General features: G+C 41.8%; 1 protein-coding gene across 1 annotated transcript in view; it reads left to right on the forward strand.

The window, feature by feature from the left end:
* LOC115096168 (protein NLRC5-like) overlaps positions 1-26,152 on the forward strand; it is a 126,307-nt gene that overhangs the window by 94,393 nt on the left and 5,762 nt on the right. Inside the window, exons 11-14 of the mRNA XM_029610680.1 lie at positions 2,634-2,693; positions 9,187-9,255; positions 13,883-13,966; positions 23,544-23,627. Of these exons, the coding sequence (XP_029466540.1) occupies positions 2,634-2,693; positions 9,187-9,255; positions 13,883-13,966; positions 23,544-23,627 (297 nt within the window). The remainder of the gene's footprint in view (positions 1-2,633; positions 2,694-9,186; positions 9,256-13,882; positions 13,967-23,543; positions 23,628-26,152) is intronic.

Consider the following 26,152-nt stretch of genomic DNA (forward strand, 5'->3'; position numbering starts at 1 on the left):
AGGTAGGAGTGTAGGGGTGAGACTTACAAACAGAACAGTGCTCTCTTATGAAGATTTGATGACCTTCGGCGTGAGGAAACTCAACCAAAGATGAGATTTGTGCAATGTTCTCTCAACCTAGCTTGATGGACTCTACCTGGGTAACATCAAGCTAGGTTGAGAGAACATTGCAATAATAAATATGAACTTTTAACTTAGTAAAGAAAAATTTGTGATATTAAATATTATAAGATAACCTAGGTGCTTTTTACCTCCCCCCCTTTTAAGGGTTTTTTTTGTGGTTTATACTAAGCACTAGCTAGGTATACATTGCCGAATTTTTGGTTTATATATATATATATATATATATATATATATATATATATATATATATATATATATATATATATATATATATATATATATATATATATATATATATATATATATATAATTTATTTATTTATTTATTTATTTTTAGAGAGAAAGTTTAATTGTACTCCAGAGAATAAAAATATTCTGTTCAGCTGTTTTGAAAATTTCTTTTTATTAATATGGATTTAGTATTATTGGTAATTTACATTTCTTGATTTTATTTTTTGATATTTCTGTTTTTCCATTGTTGCACTGCATACAGAATCTGGCATGTTGTGGTTTCCAGTTCAGTTTTTGTCTGCACATTTCTATTTATACAGTTTATGGACTCATTATTCTGTGTTTGGTGAGGGTCTTTCCATGTTCTGCCCGTGTGACTGAGATAGGGTATTCTGCTAGTGTGTGGTCTGTAAAAGGATCTCTAACAGCCTGACTTGTTCTTTTTTCGTAATAAGAGGTATATTGGTGTTTTAGGGCCTGGTGTAATATTTGCAGTGTTGCCTTTTTTATAGGTAGGGTTGTCACTGTTTAAGTGCTGGCAGTTAATGCTGTTTTGGTATGGAAGGTTTACTATATTGTAACTGTAATTCAGTTTATTCATGGCTTTCTGAGAGTGAAGCCCACACCCAACATGCATTATAATATATCTAGTGCCATATGGGTTCCAAGTGTCTTTTTTGCAGGGATTTCTGGTTGGTAGCACTGCAGTGCATATAAATATAATATACATGTTGTGATAATTTTACCTTAAAAAAAGTACTTGAATGTCCTTTTCCATGAAAAATCTTTTGTTATAAATTCATAGCTTTTAATTATGTGTGTGTGTGTGTGTGTGTGTGTGTGTGAGTGAGTGTGAAGGGGAGGAAGGTAAGGGGGAGGGGTACAAGTCTGCACTTAATACTGGCTCCATATGGGAAAGCAGGATTCTTTCTGGAGCTGTGCTGCTTTGGGTCAGTGGCTCTCCCCTGTCTTGGCCAGGGCTTTATTTTTCACTTTTTTAAAGCCCTGGAGGAACAGCATGGATCACTTCTAGTCCTCTCTCCACTGGAGTAGGTAAGGCAGAACAGAGCCTGGGGAATCATGAAAGCAGCGGGCCGTGCAGCACTCAATCGATGGGAGTGCCCTGGAGTGGTGATGGTGGTGGTGGGGCATGGAGAAGTGGCAAAGAGCCAGGAGAAAGAGCCGGTGCAGTTTTGGAGAGACTTCTGACTGAGGTGGCTGGGATGAGCTCTGAGAGGAGGGGAAGCTGGCTGTGGAGCCAGTCATCCTCCTGGAGAGTGGGGGGTGCCAAGAAAGGTTGGAATGGGAAAGAGAGGGGATGCTGCAGGCTAAGGTGGTGAGGGAGGGGGGGGGGGGGGGGGAGAGCGCCACCTCAGGAAGCAGAGTGCCTTGAGCCGCCCCTGCAAGTAGATGCAGCACAAAAAGACAGAGAGATTAAACAAACAGAGCAAATTACCTTCAGGGATCCTGTACAAATCGAGAGAAGGGCACTCGGCTAGTGAAGCTGTACTAGTCCAGGTCCCTCCTTCGATTCCTGGAGCAGTGCACCACCTGTTAGGGAAAAACAAAAAAATTACAGAGACCACAATGAGCAGGAGACTGGAAGTCCTTTTACTGTTACCCCTTTAGAGATTCATGTGCGCATGGGGGGGAGTCAGCGTGCAACACTGACTGACTCTGAATTGACATGGCATACACAAGGTTTAAATACACTTTCTTACCAAGATAAAACGTCGAGCACTTTTAATTAAAGATGAAAGGGGTGGAGACCTGCATGTTCCAAACCCCCTCCTGGGAAAACTAAAGTAACCTTGAAAACATTTACAGGGAGGTTCCCTGTACGTACCCGGATCGGTCCAGACCGAGGGTTATGTCCCCCTTCCAGCAGATGGAGTCAGAGCAGAAACTGAAAGGGCACCCACCCTCCCATAAGCTGGTGCGCCCTCTGCATCCCTTCAGTATTTCCTCTGACTCCAGCAGACGAGGGTCTCGCCTACGGTTCTCCCTTCTAGTTTGAGAGACTAGATTAACTTTTGTTTATTTCTTTCTTCTCTTTTTGGATGGTTCAGATTAAAAAAAAAAAAAAAAAGAATACTTGAGAGAGTAGTTTTTTTCTTTTGGTTCTGAGGAAGGTTGTTTTTACCTTAAGTTCCTCCTCAGAGCGCACTCCAGCAGCTTGCAGACTGATGGTTTGTAAATGCTTGAGTCAACATTTTATTTTACCCTGACCTCCTTTATACGAAGAGGATCTTAACCATTTTAACTATTTCATTATGCAGGGGTGATATTCCTAGAGTCATCTTTTACTGCCAGTCTGAAAGAGTTCTGGAGATACCAAGGTGAGAACTTGGCTTCCATCTTTTAAGTTTAACAAAAAAAGAGGTGCTTTTTGGTGCTGTTGATTATGTGACTGACTCATTGGGATTTGGGAGTGCCAACCATTCAATTTTCGACAGAAGAATTGTTTTGTAGCCACATTGTATTAGATATAGTGAAAGTCCTGTTTGTTTTCTTAAGGTTTCTTCTATGTGATGGAAGAGGACCCTGGCATTCCTGCTGAGAGCTGATGTGCCAGGGTGCCTCCTCTTTCATTTCAGCAGAAGAGCTCTGCCTCCATGGTGCAGATGGACCTCCATTAATGCATCTTCAGCATGGGAAAGTAATAACACAATGGTGAAACCAGTGTCATGAGAAGCACCTGGTTTTCCTTGTGTGGCTTTGTTTTCAGCCTGGGTGAGATAAGACAGACAATGCTCTTTGGGGGTAATTATCAAACAGACTTCTGCGGGTAAAATAGTATTTTACACACATAACATTCACATTCTGGAGCATTCACATTCTGGAACATTCTGGAACATTCTGCACTCATCCCTTCGCATATTTCAAATATCACTACCAAGTTGAAAATAAATGCAGACAACTTACTAGAGATCAAAGGTACAAAAGTGTACCTGAGTCAATAATCATAACATTCTTTTTAACATCTTTTTGAGTAAATTGGGTGTGATCATTAGGGGATTTGGTTTCATTCCATACATTTATGTTGATGATCTGCAAATACTCGCCCCACTGGGTAAAGATCTAGAGGAAGGCTATAAGAACCTAGAGCAATGTGTCATCTCTGTTGAAACCTGGTTGAAAATGAATGGTTTGGTATTAAATGCCTCTAAGACCGAGGTATTAACGTCTGGGATATTTGAACTTGCATAAACCACTGGAGGTGCCTGCAGTTCGGCTGGCACATATTGGTGAGGTGAGAGCGAGTGCATTCTCCATAGCTGGTCCTGCCCTATGGAATACCCTGCCAGAGCAGCTTAGAATGCAGATTGATTCAAGACCATTCAAAAAAGGTTTAAAAACCTGGTTATATATTGAAGAATTTGCAATTGAAGGTGTAGTTTCCCTAGGATGAATGATAGATGAATTGCCCCCAGCAGATGACATTATATGGCAACATGTTCAAGAGTCTAAATTGGGTCTACAACCTCTGGGACTACAGTTAGTATCAAAACAAGAAATCACATTGGAACTGGTATGGAAGGCTCTGACTTCATTAGATTCATCTATTGCAATGTTAGCAAAAATAATGTCAGAAACAAAAAATCATACTTAGATGTTTTAATTGTGTATGGTATAAGTCTGTAAACTGTTGCGATGTTATGAGCTCCGGTATTTAAAAAAAAAAAAAAGTTTAAACATAAATAAATAAATAAATTGACTCATAGAAGTAACTCCAAAAAAAGAGCTAAGTTTACTAGGAGTGGTACTGGATTTAACAGCTAGTATGGAAAAACATATTCTGCAGGTAACAAAAAATAATTTTTATAGAGTTAAAATCCTGAGTTTTATCAGACCTTTTCTAGATCTGGGGGCGCTGAAATCTGTGGCATATGCACTGACATTCCTGCATATTGACTACTGTAATGCGTTGTTTTTAGGACTTCCTTCAAAATCTATGCAGAAATTGCTTGTGATTCAAAATATGACTGTAAGACTAGTGATGGGAAGCCCAAGGAGGACTCCAGCAGATCCATCCGCTGTTGCTGGAACTCCATTGACTTGCAGTCACTGAGAGATGTACATTTAAAATCTTAATAATGGCTTTTAAGAGTTTACGAGGTATTGGGACGAACAGTTGGAAAATCGTTGGCATTGGCATGAATCTAGGAGAAATCTACATTCGACCAATAAGCATCTCCTGCAAATTCCTGCAGTTAAGATTTTGCACCATGTGCGTTTATGGAATAGATCCTTCTCTCTGTCCCTAAGTTGTGGAATAATCTCCCATTAATCCTAAGGGAAGAAAGAGGTCTTAGATTCTGAAAATAGTTAAAACTTGGTTAATGAGAAATATGTTTGATTGATGGAATTGGTTTTAGTTTAATTATTTGAAGAAGCCTCTTTGGAAATTTGTCATGTAATTTAAGAAGATTTGTTTGGATATTGTTTTATATTATGTTGTACATTGCTTAGAAAGATTTTTATCAGTTAGGCGATTAATAATACATTTTAAATAAATAAATATTTCCCTTTCCTTCTCCAATCACCACCTTTATTCTGATAGTCAGTCCACTTTGCCCCAACAAGATATCCTAACTCCAGATCCACGAACCTGTAGGAATAAGTCGGATCTTCATCTCATTTAGGGCTCTTACCTCACCCCAGCAAGGTACTTTAAACCAGGTGAGACTAAATCCAGTCACACCCAAATTCCCTGAGAGCTAGAAGCCAATTGCTCCAACAACATGGTCCTATCACCAAAGCTTAGATACTCCACCACAGGCATGAACAGTCAAGGACTTGTTCATAAGCCCCCAACAGATATGGCCCTTGATCTATCAAACAATATATCTTCCGAGGCTTCCTCCAAAGGATTATTGCATAAATCCTGACCTGTGTTAGCAAATGAACCTCATCAGCTCATAACAAACTGCTACATGCCTCATAAGCCCAAGCATGATATATATGGCTTGCACCTTTAGAACATAGCCAAGAGCCAATTTGCTGATTAACTTTTTTGTGGTCATGCCCTCAAATAGCCTGCTCCCTCAGTTTAGGTTTGGAATTATATCAGGCTAGCAAAGCACATAGTGGGCAACCAGGCCTATGGCATTGAAAAGTACTTCTGGGCTGCATCAATCATCTGACAACATGACCATGTGCTCAGTTCATTGCCATCCAGATGAACTATCAAAACCTTCAGGTACAGAAGTGACCTGATCCTCAAATAAATTGCTCAAAGCAACTGGTCCCAAAGCATGCTTCATTGTCTGAACCACTGCACTACGACTTCATGCTTGGCAAACCCAAGATGGGGACCATAAGGAAACCCACAAGCATGCTCATGTGCTAAGTGCATATAAGAATGCCCAAACCAATCTCCCACCATGAGCAACATCTACAACTGCAAAAAGAGAGTTAGTGACAATACAGGATAAGACATTGTGTATTAAGTTCTATCAAAAGATGAAACCGTGAATGGATTTGCTGTCATTTCTAAAGCCAATTCAGCAACCAACTTATCCCTCATCAACTGCCTGAACTTGAATCTGAGCAGGAATTAGGGACCACCAGACAAGTCAAAGGGCCAAAATAAGGTATATAAAAGCCTCACAAAAAACGGTCAGAATCTCCATGGAGGTCTCTCTCCTGTCCAGCAATGTTTTCACAACCTGGACATTGACAGGAGAAAGAGCTTGAGAGAAAACGCAATTACCTGGACTTGTGGGCCGGGTGACTGGCAGTGCACAGGGAACAGATGTGCTTGAACTTGAAATCTGGGAAACTGCAAGCAGTCTTGTTGAAATTCTAGCATATGATGACCCATTCTCTGTCACCCTGAATTTGACATTGACACAGCTGCTCCTCTAAAGGGACAATTCACCAATAACTGGCTTGTCCCTGTAGGCTGCCCAAACCCTAGGGGCTTGTTAGTCATCTGTATTAACCACATCCTGGGTACCCCAAGACATAAACCTGTTCTCCTTCATCTTGTCATGGAAATGCTCATCATAACCAAGCTAAGCCCAACTATTGTAATACTTATAAGCTGCGAGAATTGAATCAGTACAGGACAACAATGCTCGATTTTGTGATTGGTCAAAATGCTTTACAGCATTAGCTAAGCAAAGAAAGCATCTGGTTCAATTCAGCACAACTCCTACAATCTCCCTCTTACTCTTTTTCCTGCCATTCCTCCTTAATCCCCTGAGCTCTTCCAGTAATTAGAAAATGTCAATTATACTGACATTTCTGTATTTTACTATGACAAGACCAGGACATGCTTTCCCACAGCTCAAATAATGTGGCCAAAGCAGTCGGACTTCTCTCACCCCTCACACCGGGCTGAATGGCTGCCAGACTGTGGCTGCAATGGGAGGAAGAAGAGGAAGAACTGGAAGAACTGGATCCCAAAGAACCCAAGGAATCATCTTATCTGTGCCTTTGTTTACCACGTCCCTGAAATTCAACCACTTAACTCTTTGCCAGCTCTGAACCGATCCAACCCAGCTTTCACAACTCAGCGTAGGCACAAGGGATATGCATTCATTTTTAATGAATGCCAAAAAATGCAATGAATGAGGCCATTTCTGGTTCATTCCAAATGGAACAAACTGAAAAAAGCTTCCTACAAAAATACCTGAAAATTCAGATATTTTCATACTCGTGACATTTTTGAAAAAAAAAAAAATGTGCCTCTGGTGGCCCTGGCAGAGCCTCCCTAAAAAATTTGCCCTGAGCCAGCCCAGTGCTGAGGTGTACCCGGTGCCAGGTTCTGCCTAGCACTGGGCCAGCACCAAGATCTATCTGGGGCCAAAGTCTACCCTGAGCTGACCTGGTGCCAGGGCTGGTCCAGGGTACATGCTCTCTCCCTCCCCCCTTCAAAATGTCCTGGGCCAGGGAGCTTCCACCCTGGCCCCTTCTTACTCCCGTCCCAGATCTTCCAAAAAAGGCAGGAGTGATGCCCACTTGCTCCCTGCTGGTTCACAATGCTTTAATAATGGCACCAGGCCTGGATTTGTCAATAGGCATACTAGGCTTGTGCCTAGGGTGGAAAAAATGTGGAAGGCAATAGCCTGGTTGAAGATATACCGCCTTCCAGCTGTGCTGAATCTCTCCTGCTTCCCGATCCAGCCCCCTTCCTTCTCAAACAGTATGCAGGGACGGGATGGAAAGGGAAGTGAGCATGGAGCACACAGAGCAAAGGAGGATTATTTTGGTAAGGTTAGGAGGAGATGAATGGGGATAACTGGGGGTGAGGAAAGTGGCTGGGGGGATGAAAGTGGATCAGCTGGAGGAGGATGGCACCGAAGTGACATCAATTCAGCGATTTCCTCCGGTGAGGCCAGAGCCATTTTGCTCTATGGCTTCTATTCATATTTTGTCACCGTTATTTTTATCATCCACAGCAGGGTTTTATCTGTTTGTGGTGCATAATGAAGTTATTTTATTCTCAAAACCTTTTTTCTGATGTACTAGTAGTTTTCGTATGTTGATGCTTTCTTTGTTACTGATGCCTCTAGGCCACAAGCTTACTAGTAGGGATGTGCAGACAAAAAGTTTATGTTCATAAGTCCATAAGTCGAAAGGGGGGGGTCAATTTCGGTCAATATGACATATGTAGAATTCTATAAGTTGAGTCTATGTCCATACGTGCACCGATTCCCTAAATAAAAATTTAAACCCCTCACCCTCCTTAATCCCCCCCCCAAGACTTACCAAAACTCCCTGGTGGTCGAGCGGCGAGTCAGGACGCCATTTCTGTATTCCTTTGCGAGGAGCACGTGACGTCGGCGTCACGTCGGAGTGACGCCGATGTCACGTGATTCCCCGCGCGTTCGCTCCGGGACCCTCGTTGGACACAAACCGGAACTTTGGCCAGCTTGGGGGGGTCAGGAGGCCCCCCCAAGCTGGCCAAAGTTCCGGTTGAATAAGTTGAATAAGTTGGAAATCCGATCGTTTTCGCCTCATCACTTTTTTAAGTTAAAAAAAAAATTACGTTGCGTTTTACATATGCGTTCAAAACGAATGCATACCCCTACTTACTAGGCCTGTGCCGCGGGCAGCAAAAACATTGGGGTGCCTAGTGTCCTGCTCTCTGCTGCCCCGCAGACAATCCTGGACTGCTGAAACCTCCCTTCCAGCTGCCTGCCTCCCTCAGACCTCTGCTCCAGCAACCCAATCCTCAAATTGCAGTGAGAAAGGATTACTGTTGGCCTGGTTGCCCACTGTTGTGCTTTGTTGGTTTGACATCAACCAAGGCCTAAACATTTGGTACGTGGCCACAAAATAGTTAATCAACAAATTGGCTATGTGAGAGAGGGGACTGAGCCTGCATCCCTCTTGGGATGCAGGCTCAGTCCCCTCTCCTGTCCCCCCTGCATCCCTCTTGGGGATGCAGGGGGGACAGGGCTTATAAGTGCACGGTGGGGCTCACCATGCTCACTGCAATCTGAGGATCACATCCCCAGGAGTCTGGTAAGGACTTGGAGGTTTGGGGGAAAAATGGTGGCGCTGACAATGCCTAAGTGCGACATCAGACAAAATCCGTCACAGAATGCCTTGTACGTTTTCCAGGTCCTCAATTTTAGAGCAGCAATTTTGCATTTGGGAATGTGCATGGGAGATTTCATGTATTTGGTAGAATCATGGAAATTGGTTGCCTCTTTCGTTCCAACACTTTCCTTACTGTAGCAATGCCAGCCTCATGCCTGGTTGCATAACGGATTCATGTGGTATGTCCGAAGTATATGTAATAATGATAGCAATGGCTACAATTAAATATGGTAAGGCTATGATTTAAAATGGTTTAAACATTTCATTTATTTGCAGTGCACTGGATTTGAAGAGCAGTGAGATTAAAACTGAAAAAACTGGTAGGGTCAAAAATATGAAGTTAAGGTAAGTTCAAAAGCTTAAATCTGTCCATGCATGTGAAATGAATACAGCATTTTTCCTTTACATTTTCTACTTCTGTGCAACTGTGAAATCTGTACTTTAGGAGAATGTGTTGGAAATAGGTGAACTTTATAATCCTTTTCTAGTAAGTGGGAAAACAAACAGGGCCAGCTCTTGGTTACTATGGGGCAGATCTTTAAACCTGGCGCGGGCGTAGATTTGTTTGCGCAACCCGGCGTGAACAAATCTACGCCCGATTTTATAATATGCGCGCGCTGCCACGCATGTTATAAAATCCAGGGTCGGTGCACGCAAGGGGGTGCACAATTGTGGAACTTGTGCGCGCCGAGCCGCACAGCCTTCCTCTGTTCCCTCTGAGACTGCTCCGAAATCAGAGCGGCCTCGGATGGAACTTACCTTCTGCCGCCTCCTGCACCTTCCCTTCCCTTCCCCATCTAACCTGCCCCCAGCCCTATCTAAAACCCCCTCCTAACCTTTATTGTAGAAATTACACCTGCCTCCGGGCAGGCGTAACTTGCGCACGCCGACTCTCCAGCCCCCGGCAACAGGCCGCTGTGCCGGAGGACTCGGGACCCACCCTCCGGACCACCCGCCAAACCTCCACCATGCCCCCGGACCGCCACCTGACCCCAGACCCGCCCTCAGACCGTCCCTTTTTCTTTCGAAGCCCGGGACATACGCGCGTCCCGGGCTTTGCACGCGCCACCAAGCCTAGCAGATAGGCTCGGCGTGCCAGGGGCAGTTTTTCGGGGTTATGCGTGTATGTTACACGCGTAACCTTTGAAAATCTGCCCTAAGTGTTCTGTGTGAAAACTGAAATTGGGACCCCCTCCCCTTGGGTGGTGGCTTCACCACAGCGCTCCTCCTTTGAAGGTGGGGCTCTGGCACAGCATCATTCCCCCCCCCCACCCCGCCTCCCTGCTAGCATCTTCCTCTATCGTCTCCCCCCTCCAAATCCTGCCCGGAATCCCTTTCTCTCTTTTTCCCATCCTTCAGGCATCTATCCTGCCCTTCTCTCTCTCCCCCTGCCCAGCAGTGCATTCCCCTCTCTCACCCCTGCTCAGGAGCAATGCTTCTCGCTCTCTTCCCCACTGCTCAACATCCTGCTCTGAATCTCCTCACCCCCCCCTTCCCAGGAGCATCCACTCTTCTCCCTTTCCTTCTCTCCCAGCCACTCAGCATCCTCTTTCATAGTAACATTGTAATGATGGCAGAAAAAGACCACATGGTCCATCCAGTTTGTCCAGAACGTTTCTTATCTTAGTAACTGCTACTCTGTGCAGGATACCCCCAAGCCTTATGTAAAGGGTAGTAATATTTACAATCAAAACCAAGCAACTGTCAAACCCATTTTTACAGGGTGAGAAGCCTTCCTGATAATTCAGACAATGCTGCTTGGAAACGCTTTGCTTTTGGACTTGGCCATAGAAGCAGTCCTGTGCTTATTCCCTAATGTCTGCGTATCAGTTCTCTGGACCGTAAAAGTCAGGGCCCAGTGTTGACTGTCATCTGAATCCAATTCCCCTTTTTTTGACCCTGGCCATCCAAGTGGAGAGCGATGTTGTAGTTGTGTCAAAAGCATCAAGGCTAATTGGTTAAGGACAGTAATCCCCAAGCCTTCTGTTAGGGATAGTAGCTGTTTGCTCCATGATATTTATCCCTCATGTAGCCTTTTCCTAATTTCCATCTCTAGTCTTTAGGGATCCATAGTGTTTATCCCATGCCTTTTTTTATTAATTTGTTTTCTGCTTTTGTCTTCACCACTTCTTCTGGAAGAGCTTTCCAAGATCCGCCCCCTCTCCATGAAGAAATATTTCCTAACGTTGATTCTAGTCATCTCCCCTGAAGTTTCATATCATCACCCTTGGTTCTACTGTTTACTTTCCTATGAAAAAGGTTGGAGGAACATGCATCATTCATACCTTTCAGGCATCTGAAGCTCTGTATCATATCTCCTCTGCACCTTCTCTCCTCCAGGGAATACATATTCAGATCCTTCACCCTCTCCTCATAAGCCTTCTGATACAGATCCCACATCATTTTGGTCATCCTTTTCTGGACCGCCTCTGTCCTGTCTCTATCCTTTTTGAGATATGCTCTCCAGAACTGAACAAAGTACTCCAGGTGAAGCCTCACCAAGGACCTATACAAGAGCATTATCACTTCTATTTTCTTACTGGTTATTCCTCTCTCTATGCAGCTTCTGGCTTTAAGCTTTGCCATCTTCAGATCATCAGAAACTATCATCCCAAGGTCCCTCTCCCAGTCCGTGCACATTAGTCTTTCACTCACCATTATACAGCTGTTTTGGATTACCACATTTGGTAATCCCCATGAGCGCCGGAGTTGCAAGGCCGTATTGGGATCCCATCCCCCCAACGGTGAAGAGGAGCTCCAGTGCTGCAAGGTCACCTTGGGATCCCATCCCTGCGACAGCAAAGAGGAGAGCTGGACCTGCAAGACCAGGTCCGGCATGACCAAGTGTATATGGCACACCTGGGGAGGTGGTGGGCCAACAGCAGCAGGAGAGGCCAAGGGTTGCTGGCAGAGCCTAACCAGCCCACGAACCATGGCCTTGCCTGCTGCTGTATGGCCCACCGATCTTCCTGCTTGGGGGGTAGGGGGAGGAAGTGGAAACTGTGCCTGCACACAGCTTCCACTTCCTCCCCCTCCCCCCCAAGCAGAAAGATTAGTTGGTCATATGGCCTGAAGATAGCAGGAGGCCCTTAGGGCCGTGGTGGATCTCATCTCACCATGGCCCAATGGTAACAGGAGATCATGATGTGTATGAGTTTGTATGTATGTGTGAATGAGTAAGAGCCTGTGTGTTTCTGAGAATCTATGTGTGTGCATGTGTGTGTGTCTGTGTGAGAGCCTGGGTGGGTAGGTGAGAATGGGACCTTGAATGTGTGTGTGGGTGGGAGAGAATGGGATCTTGATTGTGTGTTATGTGTGGGTGAGAATGGGAGCTTGAATGTGTGTCTGTGTGGGTGAGAATGGATGCCTGGATGTGCGTCTCTGAGTGCATAAGAATGGGAGCCTGGGGGTTGGGGTGAACAAGTGAGAGCTTGTGTGTGTATGTATGATAGAGCATGTAGAGTGAGAGATTGTGTGTGTGTGTGTGTGTGTGTGTGTATAGAGAATGTGAGCTTGTGTAGGGGGAGAAAACATATGAGAGTGAGAGCTTTGGTGTGTGAGGGAGTCTGTGAGATAAAGTGTGTGTGTGAGGGAGGAAGGGAAGAAGACAGGAGAAAAGAGACACTGAAAAGGAATTAGGAAATGAGCGACAAGGCAAAAAGAGACAAGGACCAACTGATTAGAAAAATACAAAGATCAGACAACAAAGGTAAACAAAAATATTATTTTGAGATTTTAGCAATTTGAATATGCCATCTTTGGAAATGTGCATTTCTTATATTTTTGTATTTTGCTCTTTCTTCAGTATTCCACTGTCCAGAGTCTAGTTTCTCAAGCTTTCTATTTTGGTTTTATCTGCATATTTCTGTTTCTAATTTGTAATCTCTTATTTTTATATTAGGTAAAGGTCGGTCTCAGTTTTGCCTGTGTGTGTGTGACTGAAGTGCAGTATTTTCTGCTCACATGTAGTTTCTCTGTAGTAGTCCAGCTTGTTCTGTTATTCCAGTAGGTGATGCATTAATGTTCTAGGGCCTGGTGTAGTCGTTATTGAAACTTGAGAGTCAGTGCTGTGACTGTATGGTATGGTAAAGTTCTAGATGTCTCTTTCTTTGCAGGAGTTTGTGTTACTTTACAAAATAGCAGTGGTGGGATATTTTTGCTGAGGGACTCCAAAATTTGAACTTTTTTTTTTCATATTAGTTATAATGTGAATTGTCCTAACTTTGCTCCGCACCTGCTCTGATGATTAATGATATGTTATTGCAGTTATGATTATTTCTGGCTTTCTGCGAAGAGGATTCATGAAAGAATACATTAATTTTTGTTTAATTATATGATTGTTTGGATCTGTTTGTTTTATTTACTTTTTACATGATATATGTACTGCAAAATAAATTCATACAGATTAATAAGGAATGTTTTTATGCTGCTAAGTGCTTGAAATAATTGAGGTAAAATATTTGAAAGTTTCACGCATGATGCATAATAGTTGTTGCAAACTACTGGAAAGCTATTGTAGGGTGCAGTGAATGGCATTATTTATCAATAAGAATACAACTAGTAGGTCTCAGCCCTGCCTGCCTACAGCCCACCTATGTTAACCCTGTGCCCACCCAAAAAATCAATTCTGGCTACACCACTGCTCTCATCCCTATCTTCTGCCCAAGAACAGCATCTTCCCCCTTTATTCACCCCTGCCAGCCCATAGTGGCCACCCCTCCCCTCTTTCTCTCTCACCTCCTGCCCCACCAGCCGCTCTGCATCCTCCTAGATATCATCTCTCCCTTCCCTTTGAGCAGGTGGATCCTATGACTTGGAGCACATACATCCCTCTAATTGTTATAGAGATGCCTGTGCTACAGGTTACAGGAGCCAACAACAAGGATAGCTCCCAAGGCTGCAAACATTTATCAGTATAAAGAGTATGCAAAAACATTAGATAAGTTATCTAATGCAGTCTTTTTCTTGGTAGACTTCAAGAATGCAAACTGGGTCCACAAGAGTTAAAAGACATCGCCACCATTCTCAGGGCTTGCTCTTCCCTCTCTGATCTTGAGTAAGTTGAATACAATTATTTACGTTTAATCCTCGTGTAATACCGTAGTACATAAAAATCAATGATTTTGTATTTTAATATTAACTTTTATGGTCATTTGCTCTTTAAAAGAGATGTGTTCCTTATGTTTTGTCCACTTTCTTTCTCAGCTATCCATTTACTTATTTATTTATTTATAAGGTGAAAATGGCAAGAAACTTAAATACATTCTCAGCATGCTTGCAGTTTCAAGATACAAGTGCATCTCTCATCACTGTTTAATAATAAACAATTAAGATGCCTTATCAGTAACCTAAACACAAGACATCCATCATATACCCATTCATACTGTTCATGCAATGTTGCAAAACCAATTCAGATTTTATAGGCCCAGTGCACTGAATAATGCGCACCTTTTAGTTTTTGTTGGATTTGTGATGGTGCAAGGTTATAAAATAGTGCCTAAGCTATTTGACAATCTTTTGATACTTTCCTATGTGTGCACAAAACATGGAGGAGGTCAATATTCAAAACTGGCTGGTTAAGTAAATTAGAGGATCATTTTTCTAATCGCGTTAGGACCTGCATGCTGTTGAGGGATTTAACTACACCTTTTTTTCTGGTGTTATGCCTGAGATAGCTGTATATTAAATCCTATTTTGAGAAGGGAGGGAGAGAGAGAGAGAGCCTCTAGGGAGGCACTCATATTAGTCATCTTTTTATACCACTATAAGAGGGGGCATTCTGTACTTGGCGTGAGGTTTTGGTGGTGTGCTAGGTTTTGGGGGGCAGTTTTACATGCACAGTCAGAGGTACGAACAGCACAGTTACCATCAGTAAAGATTTTATATTATTTTCAGTGATGAAAGGTATACAAAGATGAGATTTGTACATTGCACTCTCAGCAAATGTCTAACTGGATACAGTTGGAAAGACTCAGAGGTCAATATTCAAAGCCATTCAGTGCTATTTAACTGGATAAACGGGACTTATGCGGCTAATAGCGGTTGCTGAATATATGCCCAAGTTCAGTGGCCGCCGCTTAGTCCTTTATACAGCTAAAAGGTTAGGTGGGAGTGAGAGAGAGAGAGAGAAAGATTCCTTATAAGATGCTCATATAAGTAAACTATATATACCACTGTAAGAGGGGCGACTAGTAACTCGGGGTGAGGTTTTGGTGGTGGCCTAGGTTTTTAGGGGCAGTTTTACATGCACAGTTACCATCAGTAAAGAGTTTATGTGATTTGGAGTGATGAAAGGTATAAAAAGATGAGATTTGTACAATGTACTCTCGACCTAGCTTGATGCACTCTCTACCTAGCTGCTATCAAACTAGGTTGAGAGTGCAATGTACAAATCTCATCTTTGTGTACCTGTCATCACTCCAAATCACATAAAATATTCACTGATGTCTACTGTGCTGTTCATACTTTTGACTGTGCATGTAAAACTGCCCCTCAAAACCTAGTCCACCACCAAACTCTCATACCGAGTTACTAGTTGCCCCTCTTACAGTGGTATAAATAGTCTGCTTATATGAGAGTCTTATAAAGCAGTTCTCTTTCTCTCTCTCTCTCTCTCTCTAGCATGTCTAGGCACTTCTCAGCTTGCAATGTAAAATTTTCACAGGGGTGATAAATTTAACATATGTTGTGCTAAAATACCTCTGCAAGTTAAAATAGTGCTATTTGCAAAATTATTCTAACCATGCCTTTTTTTTTTTTATCATGAGTGCTATTCCTGCAAAATTTATAGCAAAATGATGAATCTAGGCCTAAGGTAGACCTGTTCAATAACAAGTTTAAACTTAGATGGATAAGACTTACCTGGCTAAGTAGCAATTTATCCAGGGATACTCAGCTGTATAGCCATGCAACTGAATATCCCATCTAAGTTAACCAGATAACTTAGATAGTCAGCTATGTTTGAATATCTACTCCCTGGAGCATATTTTTTATACATAACTTATACTATTTTGATAACTTATTTGTCATCCTATCAATATAACAAATCATATCTGTTAGAGAATCCAAATGAAACACATTTGAGTATTGCTGTTTAATTTTCCAATTATTTCTAGCTTGTAAATATGCATAGAAATGTTTGCTAGCGAGACCATATTGTGTTTTCAGTTGCTCAAAGGAATACGTGTATCATATTACAAGCTATAGATACAGGGGCAGATTTTCAAAAGCCTACGCACGCTGGGCCTATTTTAGAAAGGCCCAGCAATGCGTGTGAAGCCCCGGGACGCATGTATGTCCCGGGGCTTCGAAAAAGGGACGGGGAGGGGGCGGGGTGGGGGCGGAGCAGGGTGGGACTAGAGGTCTCTGGCCCAGCAGCCATTTACCGCTGTGTCAGAGAATCGCGTGCCGGCAGGCTGCTCGGAGGCAGGTGCAAAAGGCAAATTAAAGTCGGGGGGGGGGGGGGGGGTAGGATAGGCTAGGGGGGGGGGGGGGAAGGGAGGTTAGGTTAGGGGGTTAGGAAGTTTCCTCTGAAGCCGGTGCAGCCTGGGAGGAAACCGGGGAAGGCCACGGGCGTCGGCGCGTGTAAGTTGCACAATTGTGCACCCCCTTGGGCGCGCTGACCCCTAATTTTTATAACATGTGCATGCTGTAGTGGGTGCACGTGGACGCCTGTGCGCAATTTTTAAAAATCTACCCCATATCTTTTATACCTTTTAACTAACATTCATAAAAAATCTTATTACCTAATCCTGGTAAAGCCAACATAGTAGAAATATTGAAATCACAACTATACCATTTTGAAAGATGAGATTTGTACATCTTCAAGCTATGAGAATTCTGCAGCTCTTTAAGATGAAATACACCAATAGGTGAAAGGGGCGCTATGCCATCATCAACTAAGTCTGGCTACAATATTGGTATATATTAGTATATCATTCCCAAAAAATCACATCTGACATGCTAAAGCATGAAATCTAAATTCTGGCATATTGAAACCTCCATATTTTTTGTGTCTCATTAAGATTCTTGTGAGTAATGATTGAAGTCTTTTTATGTCTTTAACAGGAATCCAGCAAGGTAGTATTTCAGTTTATATAATAATTTAGGCAATAGTACCATCTTGAAAAGGGCACACATACCAAACAGGTACAGAGAAGGGTGACCAAAATGATAAAGGCGATGGAACAATTCACAACTAAAAAGGTTAGGGCTCTTCAGTTTGGAGAAGAGAAGGCCGAGTGGAGATATAATAGAGGTCTATAAAATATTGAGTGGAGTGGAACAGGTACAGAAATGGATTAAAATGCCATTTAAATGCCTTAGATTGCATTTTACCCAACTGAATAAAAACTGAAATGGAAACATGATCAGATATAGTCATATTGCCCATCTGAGCATTTTGTCCTAATGTAAAAGATGAAGTTCAGATTAATAGATAATCTATCTAACAGTAGCTCTCGTGTGTTAAGAGTAGAATGCAAAATCCAATTCCTTGGAGTATAAGACCTGCCATATATCCAATAGTTAAAGTTCTTTCATAAGAAATCCAAACCCAATAATGGATCCAAACGTTCTCCCATGTCTTCAAAGTTTGACATCCAAAATAGAGTCTGCCACCAAATTAAAGTCACCTCCCAAAAGAATTTCATGATCCAAGAAGAATATAACTAATTTAGTAAAATGTATGATTAATATTTATCAGGGTCATAAATCTTAACTAAAAGATATTTTCTATGGTATAGAAGACCCTTGATTAACACAAAGTAACCCTTTGGATCAATTATTGATTTTTGTATTGCAAACGGTAGGTTTTTATGTATCAGAATATTCATTCTCCTTTTCCTAATAAGATGCATGAACACATTGTCTTGCCCAGTCCCATTTACATTCCTTGTGCTCCTCATTTGTCAAATGTGCTTTCTGAAAAAAAACAATTTGAACCTTATCTTTTTTAAGCAAATTAAGCAACTTTTGTTTCTTTTTATAGGCGAACATACTCCAGCTATATTTAATGAAAACATCTTTAATTCAGCCGTTATTAGATCTAATTAGATTTATACAATACCTCATAGATAACCAGTTATTCTTCTTACTTATAGGTGAGGAATCCCCCAGAAATTTCCCCCCAGATGTGCTATTTACCATCCAACATTTTTCTACATGTTTAAGCACCACATCCCATAAACAACATTTCATCTGCACCATAGCATCAATGTAATAAATACAACCATGCGCATTAAATTCATCCTTTTCAACTTCATCCATCCACACACACAGACACCACATGCAAAGACTCCAAGGGACTGTATTTTCCTCACTCCTATTCTTCTAATCCATCTGCAAGATATACTTTGAAGGGTCATCTAGTGTTATCCTTAAGTCTCACAATGAAATGTCTTAATTTATACTTATGTTCACTTTGGTTTCACTCTGTGTCAACCTTTTCCATATAAGATAATACTGTTGTGAACACTGCCATGGGATGGGACTGCGAGCAGCTCACTCATCACCTGGGACGCCACCAGGCCGCCTGACGTGGCCTGGAGTGCTGCCGACCTCCGGATGCGGCTTGTGCTACTGTGCTGTATGGTCCCGCCCAGCTGCTGTTGTTGCCAAGCTGTGCCACTTCTTCCTCATGCGGCCAGTAGCACCTCTGACTCTTCTTTCTTCGCGGCCCAACCACTCTGCTGCTGGATCCTCTAGGCACATGCACGCGCCTCTTCTGAATATTTAAAGGGCCTAAGTCAGGAAAAGCCCCAAGGCCCTTCCCGATGTTGTCAAGCCTGAAGCCCTATATAAGGGCTCTTCAGTCTGCTGTTTGTTGCCTTTGCAAGGAGTTCCTGCTCCTGCGGTCCTGTTCCAGCTTGCCCTCCAGGAGTCTTCAGTGGTCTAGTCTTGCTTCTTCAAGACCTCTATGTTCTTCGTCTTTATGAGAGCTCTTTGACGTGCTTCGTTCCATGTTTCTGGTCTCTCAACAGGCCCTGTGTCTTCGGCCTGATCCTGCGTCCTGATGTCCCAGTCCTGTCCTGTGTCTTCAATCTTCGCTTCTGTATCTAGTCTCTGGAAGTCCACCCTTGATTTTAAAACCTGAACCTGAATCTGAGTTCCTGAACCTAAGTCCAGTCCCCAGTCTCCGAAGTGTTGTGAAAAAAGCATTTAAGAGAGCAAGATTCATTAATAGGGATTTACTTTTGTAAAGAACGAATAGTAAACATGATCAGAAGGAACATCTTACTTTTGTTACAAGATTTTCTACAGGCATGCCCGAAATTGTTTCTATTTTGAAAAAACATTTACATATTTTACAGGTACACGACTGTTTCAAGGAATGTAAAATCAGAACATCCTACACACGTTCAAAAAATCTTAGAGAATTTTTGTGTCCAGCATTATTACCATGTGCCAATGATGGCCAGATGACACCAGGAAGTGTCTCTTTAAAAGGGCTTTCAAAATGCGGCAAATGTTCCATATGTTGTATCATGCTGGATTTACAAGAATTCTGTAATCCGCAGGATAATCGCAGATATGTGTTGAAGCAATTCACCACCTGTGACTCGGCTCATGTTGTGTATGCCATCCAATGTCCATGCTAGTTGTTTTTCATTGGCAAGCCTACTCGACCATTGAGAGTACACATGTGTGAACACAGGAGCGGTTTAAAGTCGCAGAACAAAGAAGCACCCATTGTTCAACATTGTTTGGATTTAAATCACGATTTCAACAGTTTAAAATGTTTTGTGATTGACCACGTACAATGCAGTATTAGAGGAGGAGACTAAGAAAAAGCCTGCACCAGTTGGACAACGTTGGATTTTTTTGTTTAAATACTATTGAACAATTTGGAATTAATTCATTGATTGAATGGAATCTATTTTATTGAAATTGACTGGCGTGCTCTGATTTTTAACAAATCGAATCTTTTACAGATAATGATGCCATAATTGATTATTTTTAGAGGTCCGTCCTAAAACAGCCTCTTTGGCGAAATGATTGACCAACGTCGGCAGTTTTGTTTTCTAGACTGGCAGGTTCGTTATCTATAATCAGTCTGGCAGATTTGCTATGAAGTCCAGCTTGAAGAGAAATGCCAACCTTTACAATGCTGTCTAGTTACAGATTAATGTTTTTTCAAGATACGTTTTCTGGCGTCTAGTTACGTTATATTTCAAATTTTAAGAAAACAAAGAAAAACTCAAAAATGTAAAAATTTAAAAGTTTAAGTAAATATTTAGAATGGAGATCAATTAAAGTTTCATGGATGGGTAGAAGTTTTTTGACCAATGATTACAAGAAAATAACAACATTCATAGATCGGTAGAACAAGTAATGTCTTGCATCTGAGGTCATTTTCCTCCATTTATGAAATATACAGTACATTCCTTGACATTATTTAAATATTTTGTCATATTCAAGTGAAAGTTTTCCTTTTTTTCACATGTTTAAACTTTGCCAGAAACAACCATGCTCTCTTTACTCCTTGCCAGTGCAACTTATAACCATTATAAACCAGTATCCCTCATTTCTTATTTTTCAACAGAAGCTTCGCTTTATCAACATAGTTCAGGATTCTTACAATCACTGGCCTCGTCCTAACAGGCAGTGACTTCCGGGGTACCCCCGGGCTCCGCCTTATCTGCTGTGTTGTTCAACATTTATATGACATCTTTATGCAGAATATTGGCAAATCTGGGTTTATACTATAAACCATATGCAGATGTCATACAATTTTTTTTTTCACAATTAAATCGACTTGAGTTCATACTGAATAGACTTTGACCAATCATCTTACTGTTATCCAAAACTGACTAAGCCAAAACAAATTAGCATTAAAAATTCAGAAAACTGAAATAATACATTTAGCAAGATTCCCCCTTTATAACATTCCTACAGAATTCTTTCTCAATGGCCATCGTATCCCAATGACTGAAACTGTACGAAATCTTGGTGTCCAAATTGATCCATCATTGAGTATGAATGCTCAGATTTAAAGTTTAATGCAGATAGCATATCACTAATTAAATCTGTTACAAAATCTTAAACCATTGCAATTCATTACTCATTGGCTTACCCAACTACATTATCCGTCTTTACAAATCATTCAAAACTCTGCTGCTAGTCTATTAATTAGTTCACCAATCTATGAACACATTACTCCAGTATTATATCAACTTCACTGGCTGCCATAGCGTTCTGAGTTCAGTATAAACTTGCTACAATTATCTACTCCCTTATTAACAATGTACACTCCCCATGGATAAATGCCATCATGAAAATACACACTCTGGTAAGATCTCTTCGTTAAGCAAATCAAAATCTGTTGGATATTCCCGCCCCTAAAATAGGATGTCTCGATGAAACCAAGGAAAGAGCTTTCTCGATAGCAGGTCTGACTTTTTGGAAATCGTTGCCTAACGAAATTAGAAATCTGAAAGATCCTAGGATCTTTAAAAAAGCATTGAAAACCTCTCTCTTTAAACAAGCATTTAAAGATTGATGTTATGTTTTTAGCTTTTGTATTATATGATGTACTTGTTACCCAGGTAGAGAGGGCGTCAAGCTAGGTTGCGAGAACACTGCACATATATCATCTTTGAGTGAGTTTCCTCACTCCGAGAGTCATCAAATCTTTACAAGAGAGCACTATTCTGTTCGTATGTCTGACTTTGAATGTCAAATTGTGATAAACTCCCTATTACCATAAAACACGCCCCTTTTCCATCGCATGCGATATTTACCACATTTTGATAAATCCAGGCTTTAGGAGCCTACATTTAGGAAATCAGCTTTTTTGAGTATCGTCCCAAAGATTTTAAATTGAGACAGACAAAAAAACCCCTACTGATATTTACCTGTCTTCGGCAGAGCTCCCCCAACTTGCAACTTCTCAGCTGCACTGCCTAACTGGAGTTCATCACCAGTTATCCATTTATATAGATTTGTGCTTATTTATAACAAACAAATAATAATGTGCATGCTTTACTTTATAAAGATCATTTATTAGTTGCCCATGTAGTTTTGGGAAGTAAAAGTAAAAAATGATCATATTCTGTTTTCTGCGCTTCCTTTGAAAATTATTTTATTTGCAAGTGAAATGCTTTGCAAAAGGATGGGCTGAATGCCAGAGGAGTCCTTGGATAAATAAGAGGAATGGACCAATAAGTGGCAAAAGTGATGTATTTTATTTATTTATTTGTTTGTTTTTCTATACCGACATTCTATTCAAAATTTCACATCAGTTTACACATAACAGAATTGTTTCCAAGTAAACTTAAGAAGACAGAATACAGTAAAACAGTTAAACATACTAAATATAAAATTAAACAATATAAAATTAAAAATCAATAATAAATTAAAAAAAAAACCTATATAAACAAGAGAATCTATTGTTCGACAACATTCTATGTACCTAAATAAAAAGGAAATTGTAGAATAGTGATGTTAAAAAATTAAATTTGTGAGGGGAAAGCTTTCAAAAAGAGCCAAGTTTTAAGGCTTTTTCTGAAGGAAGATGTAGAGGGGTCAGTTCTCAGAGAAGATGGTAGAGAGTTCCATATATGAGGACCAAATAATAGCAGTGGCCATTCCCTAAGTAAACTTGATTAATAGCCGTTAATGGACTTCTCCTCCAAGAATTTATCCAAACCTTTAGTGATTTAAGATCATGCACTCTGGTAGCAGTAATAGCCACACTGAGATCCAGTGAGCAGCAAAGTTGTCCGGGTAACTTTGCCCGGATATTCAGCAGGACGTACCTAGATAATTGTTCCACTGAATATATCCAGATAGAATTAAAAGTTTAGGATAGGTATTTTTTGAGGCAGACTTACCTGGCTAACTCTGTGCAAGTAGAGCTGAATATCAGCACAGCTCAAACACAGTAAGACTGTGTGTCCTGGGAACACACCCAGTGCTGCCTCTGTTTGTGCCCAGGTAAATTTTGTGCAGGTAATGAGATGCTCAGACAAACTTTAGCCAGGCATCGTCGAGATGGGGAAGGAAGGGATATTCAAATCTTGGGTTTTATCCAGCTAATTCTAAAAGTTACCCGGACAAACCCTTTTGAGTTCTAACTCGGTGTTTTAAACTGAGAAGGGGAAGGGGAAGACCCAGGGCAGCTGTGAGCCATAGATGTTCTGTAACCTTACTTTCTTACTTTCGGATAATAGAAGGACTAGGGGGCACTCCATGAAGTTAGCAAGCAGCACATTTAAGACTAATCGGAGAAACTTCTTTTCACTCAATGCACAATTAAGCTCTGGAATTTGTTGCCAGAGGATGTGGTTAGTGCAGTTAGTGTAGCTGGGTTTAAAAAAAGGTTTGGATAAGTTCTTGGAGGAGAAGTCCATTAACTGCTATTAATCAAGTTGACTTAGGGAATGGCCTCTGCTATTACTTGCATCAGTAGCAAGGGATCTTCTTAGTGTTTGGGTAATTGCCAGGTTCTTGTGGCCTGGTTTGGCCTCTGTTGGAAACAGGATGCTGGGCTTGATGGACCCTTGGTCTGACCCAGCATAGCAATTTCTTATGTTCTTATGTTCTTAACCTACTCCTAGGTAACATTAGTGTAGTTTGAAGAGTCTGGGAAGATATTTCTGGACCATACATCTGTAACAATGACCATGTTTCAGTTTTTCAGGTAACCAGCTTGGAGATGAGGGCTGTGCCACCCTGGTGGAGCTGCTACCGGAACTGCACATCTCCAATCAGCTGAAGTAAGTATACGGTTCTGGCTTTACCAACTGAAGAGCACTGTTCTCAGTCATCACAGTAATAAGACACTGTGCAGCAATAGAAGAACATTTCCCAGATAAGCATTCCAGCTGAATAAATGAAGAATCAATCGCTGTGCATTGTTTATCATCCTGTCCATGCTACGAACAGTGGCAAATTCTACTGTATTGATTGGGAGCTTTTGTTATGGAAACATCTTCTAATTTAGGGAATGATTGCCTTCTCTTTCTTTTGAAACTGATCTTAATATTAGGAGAGCAATTAAAAAACTGTATACAAATGGAAGCAGAGAAATATTGAGAGATAAAGATCTTCTGGCCCTATTTTCCCAGACTGCTTGCTTTCAAGCTTTACTCTCTCTTTGTCATTATCAAAGTTTTACTCTCTCTGCTTGTCTCACACCGTACTGAACTCTATTAAAATTGTGCCCCCACAACCTCCGCTGCATCCACTACCTTTCTGTGAAAAAGCATTCCCTTCTGCTATTCCTGAATCTGTCTCCTTCAGCCTTATCCCCTTATTCTAGACCCCCACAAGACTTGCCAAAAGTCCAGCGGGGGTCCGGGAACGACCTCCTGCACTCGAATCGTGTTGCTGTATTGCAAAATGGCGCCGGCCGTATGGCCATATTGCCGTATTGCAAAATGGCGCCGGCCGTATGGCCATATGGCCGGCGCCATTTTGCAATACAGCAACACGATTCGAGTGCAGGAGGTCGTTCCCGGACCCCCGCTGGACTTTTGGCAAGTCTTGTGGGGGTCAGGAGGCCCCCCCAAGCTGGCCAAAAGTCCCTGGGGGTCCAGCGGGGGTCCGGGAGCGATCTCCTATGCTCGTGACGTCGGGGGACAGGAACCAAAATGGCGCCGGCGCCATTTCTATCAACGCACCCGTGGCCCGAGAGTGGAAGATCACACCGGGACCCCCCCACTGGACCCCAGGTAATTTAAGACATTTTGGGGGGGGGGTCGGGAGGGTGGGGGATTTATTTTAAAGGGTCGGGGTGGGTTTTAGGGTTGTTTTAGTGTGCCGGTTTTCCCGCTCTCCCCCGATTTACGATTTACACGATATTTAAAAAAACAAAACCGCGACGATCCGATTCCCTCCCCCCCAGCCAAAATCGATCGTTAAGATGATCGATCACATGATTCACATCTCTAATTATTATTGTGTTGTCCATTTTACTGACCGGTCTAATCTCTGTTAGCATTTTGCAGTCTATTTCCTCATCCTGGCCAGGTGAGTGGTAATATATCACCATGACCATAGTCTTCCCTTTTACCCTTGCAATTTCTACTCATATGGATTCCAGAGTGTAGTTTGTCTCCTGCAAAACCTTTATCCTGCTTGACTCCGTGCCATCTTTTACATATAGATCCACCCCTTCACCAATTTTATGTGCCCTGCCATGCCGATATAATTTGCACCCCTGGTATCTTAGTTTCCCATTGGTTACCTTCCTTCCACCATGTCTCTGAGATTACTATTATGTTTATATCCCTTTAGCACCATATAGTCTAACTCTCCAGTCTTATTTTTCAGACTTCTAGCATTTGCATACAGATATTTTAAAAATGAAATGAGGTGTAGCGCCATTAGAAAAGTTGTAGGTATGTCCAGTGCTACTGCCGGCAATAAGGTGCGAATCATCGCCCGCAGCGCTACCGGCCCCTCATTTTACTAAATCCCACCCAAACTCCTTCCTTTCCTTCATTTACATTTTTTACATCGTTATTTGAAAAATGACCCCCTTGGTTTGGCACTATTCTTTGAAGATACCTCTCTCCGAACCATGCACTGCTAAGCGACTGTTGGCTTTCCAGCAAGTTCTAGTTTAAAAGCTGCTCTATCTCCTTTTTAAAAGTTAGCGCCACAGCCTGGTTCCACTCTGGTTTAGGCTCTGCTACAAGCAAATGTAATAGGATTTATTCTGGCAGCTAGGCCAAAACTGCCTTTTGTAGATTAGGTGGACAGGGAGGCCAGATAAGTTTATGACCAAAACATGCTTCCTGATGATGATGATGATGAAGGCTCCGAAGTTCTATTGTCTTGTTTCATTTCTAATACCTTTTTGGCAGCATTTCTCTGATAGTCACAGATGATGCCATCCTTGTCAATCATGGGACACATTGCATGCACTCTGGACAAAGTCACTGTAATTTTCTTCTATGTGCTTATATGCTTTTAATTGTAAACCACTCTGATTTCTTTTTTGGAAAGGTGGTACAGCATAATTACTAAACTAAACATAGAAGTTATTGTGGCTTTGCTAAAAGATGTGTCTAAACATATTTTGGTATAACAGGAGAGTGGCCTTGCCATGTCTCTACACACACAAGTGCTTTAGACAGAACTCGGCGGTTTCAGAAAATATGTTGATCTTGACTTTTTCACCAGAATTTTGTAGTATTCCATCTTGGTTCACAGAGATTAGCATAAGTTAACATGAATCTCATCATTAGCCTGTAGAACTGTACCTGGAACCTTATGCCATGCAATACATCACATA

Source organism: Rhinatrema bivittatum, chromosome 7, assembly GCF_901001135.1.
Source record: "Rhinatrema bivittatum chromosome 7, aRhiBiv1.1, whole genome shotgun sequence".
In the NCBI taxonomy this organism is placed as follows: domain Eukaryota; kingdom Metazoa; phylum Chordata; class Amphibia; order Gymnophiona; family Rhinatrematidae; genus Rhinatrema; species Rhinatrema bivittatum.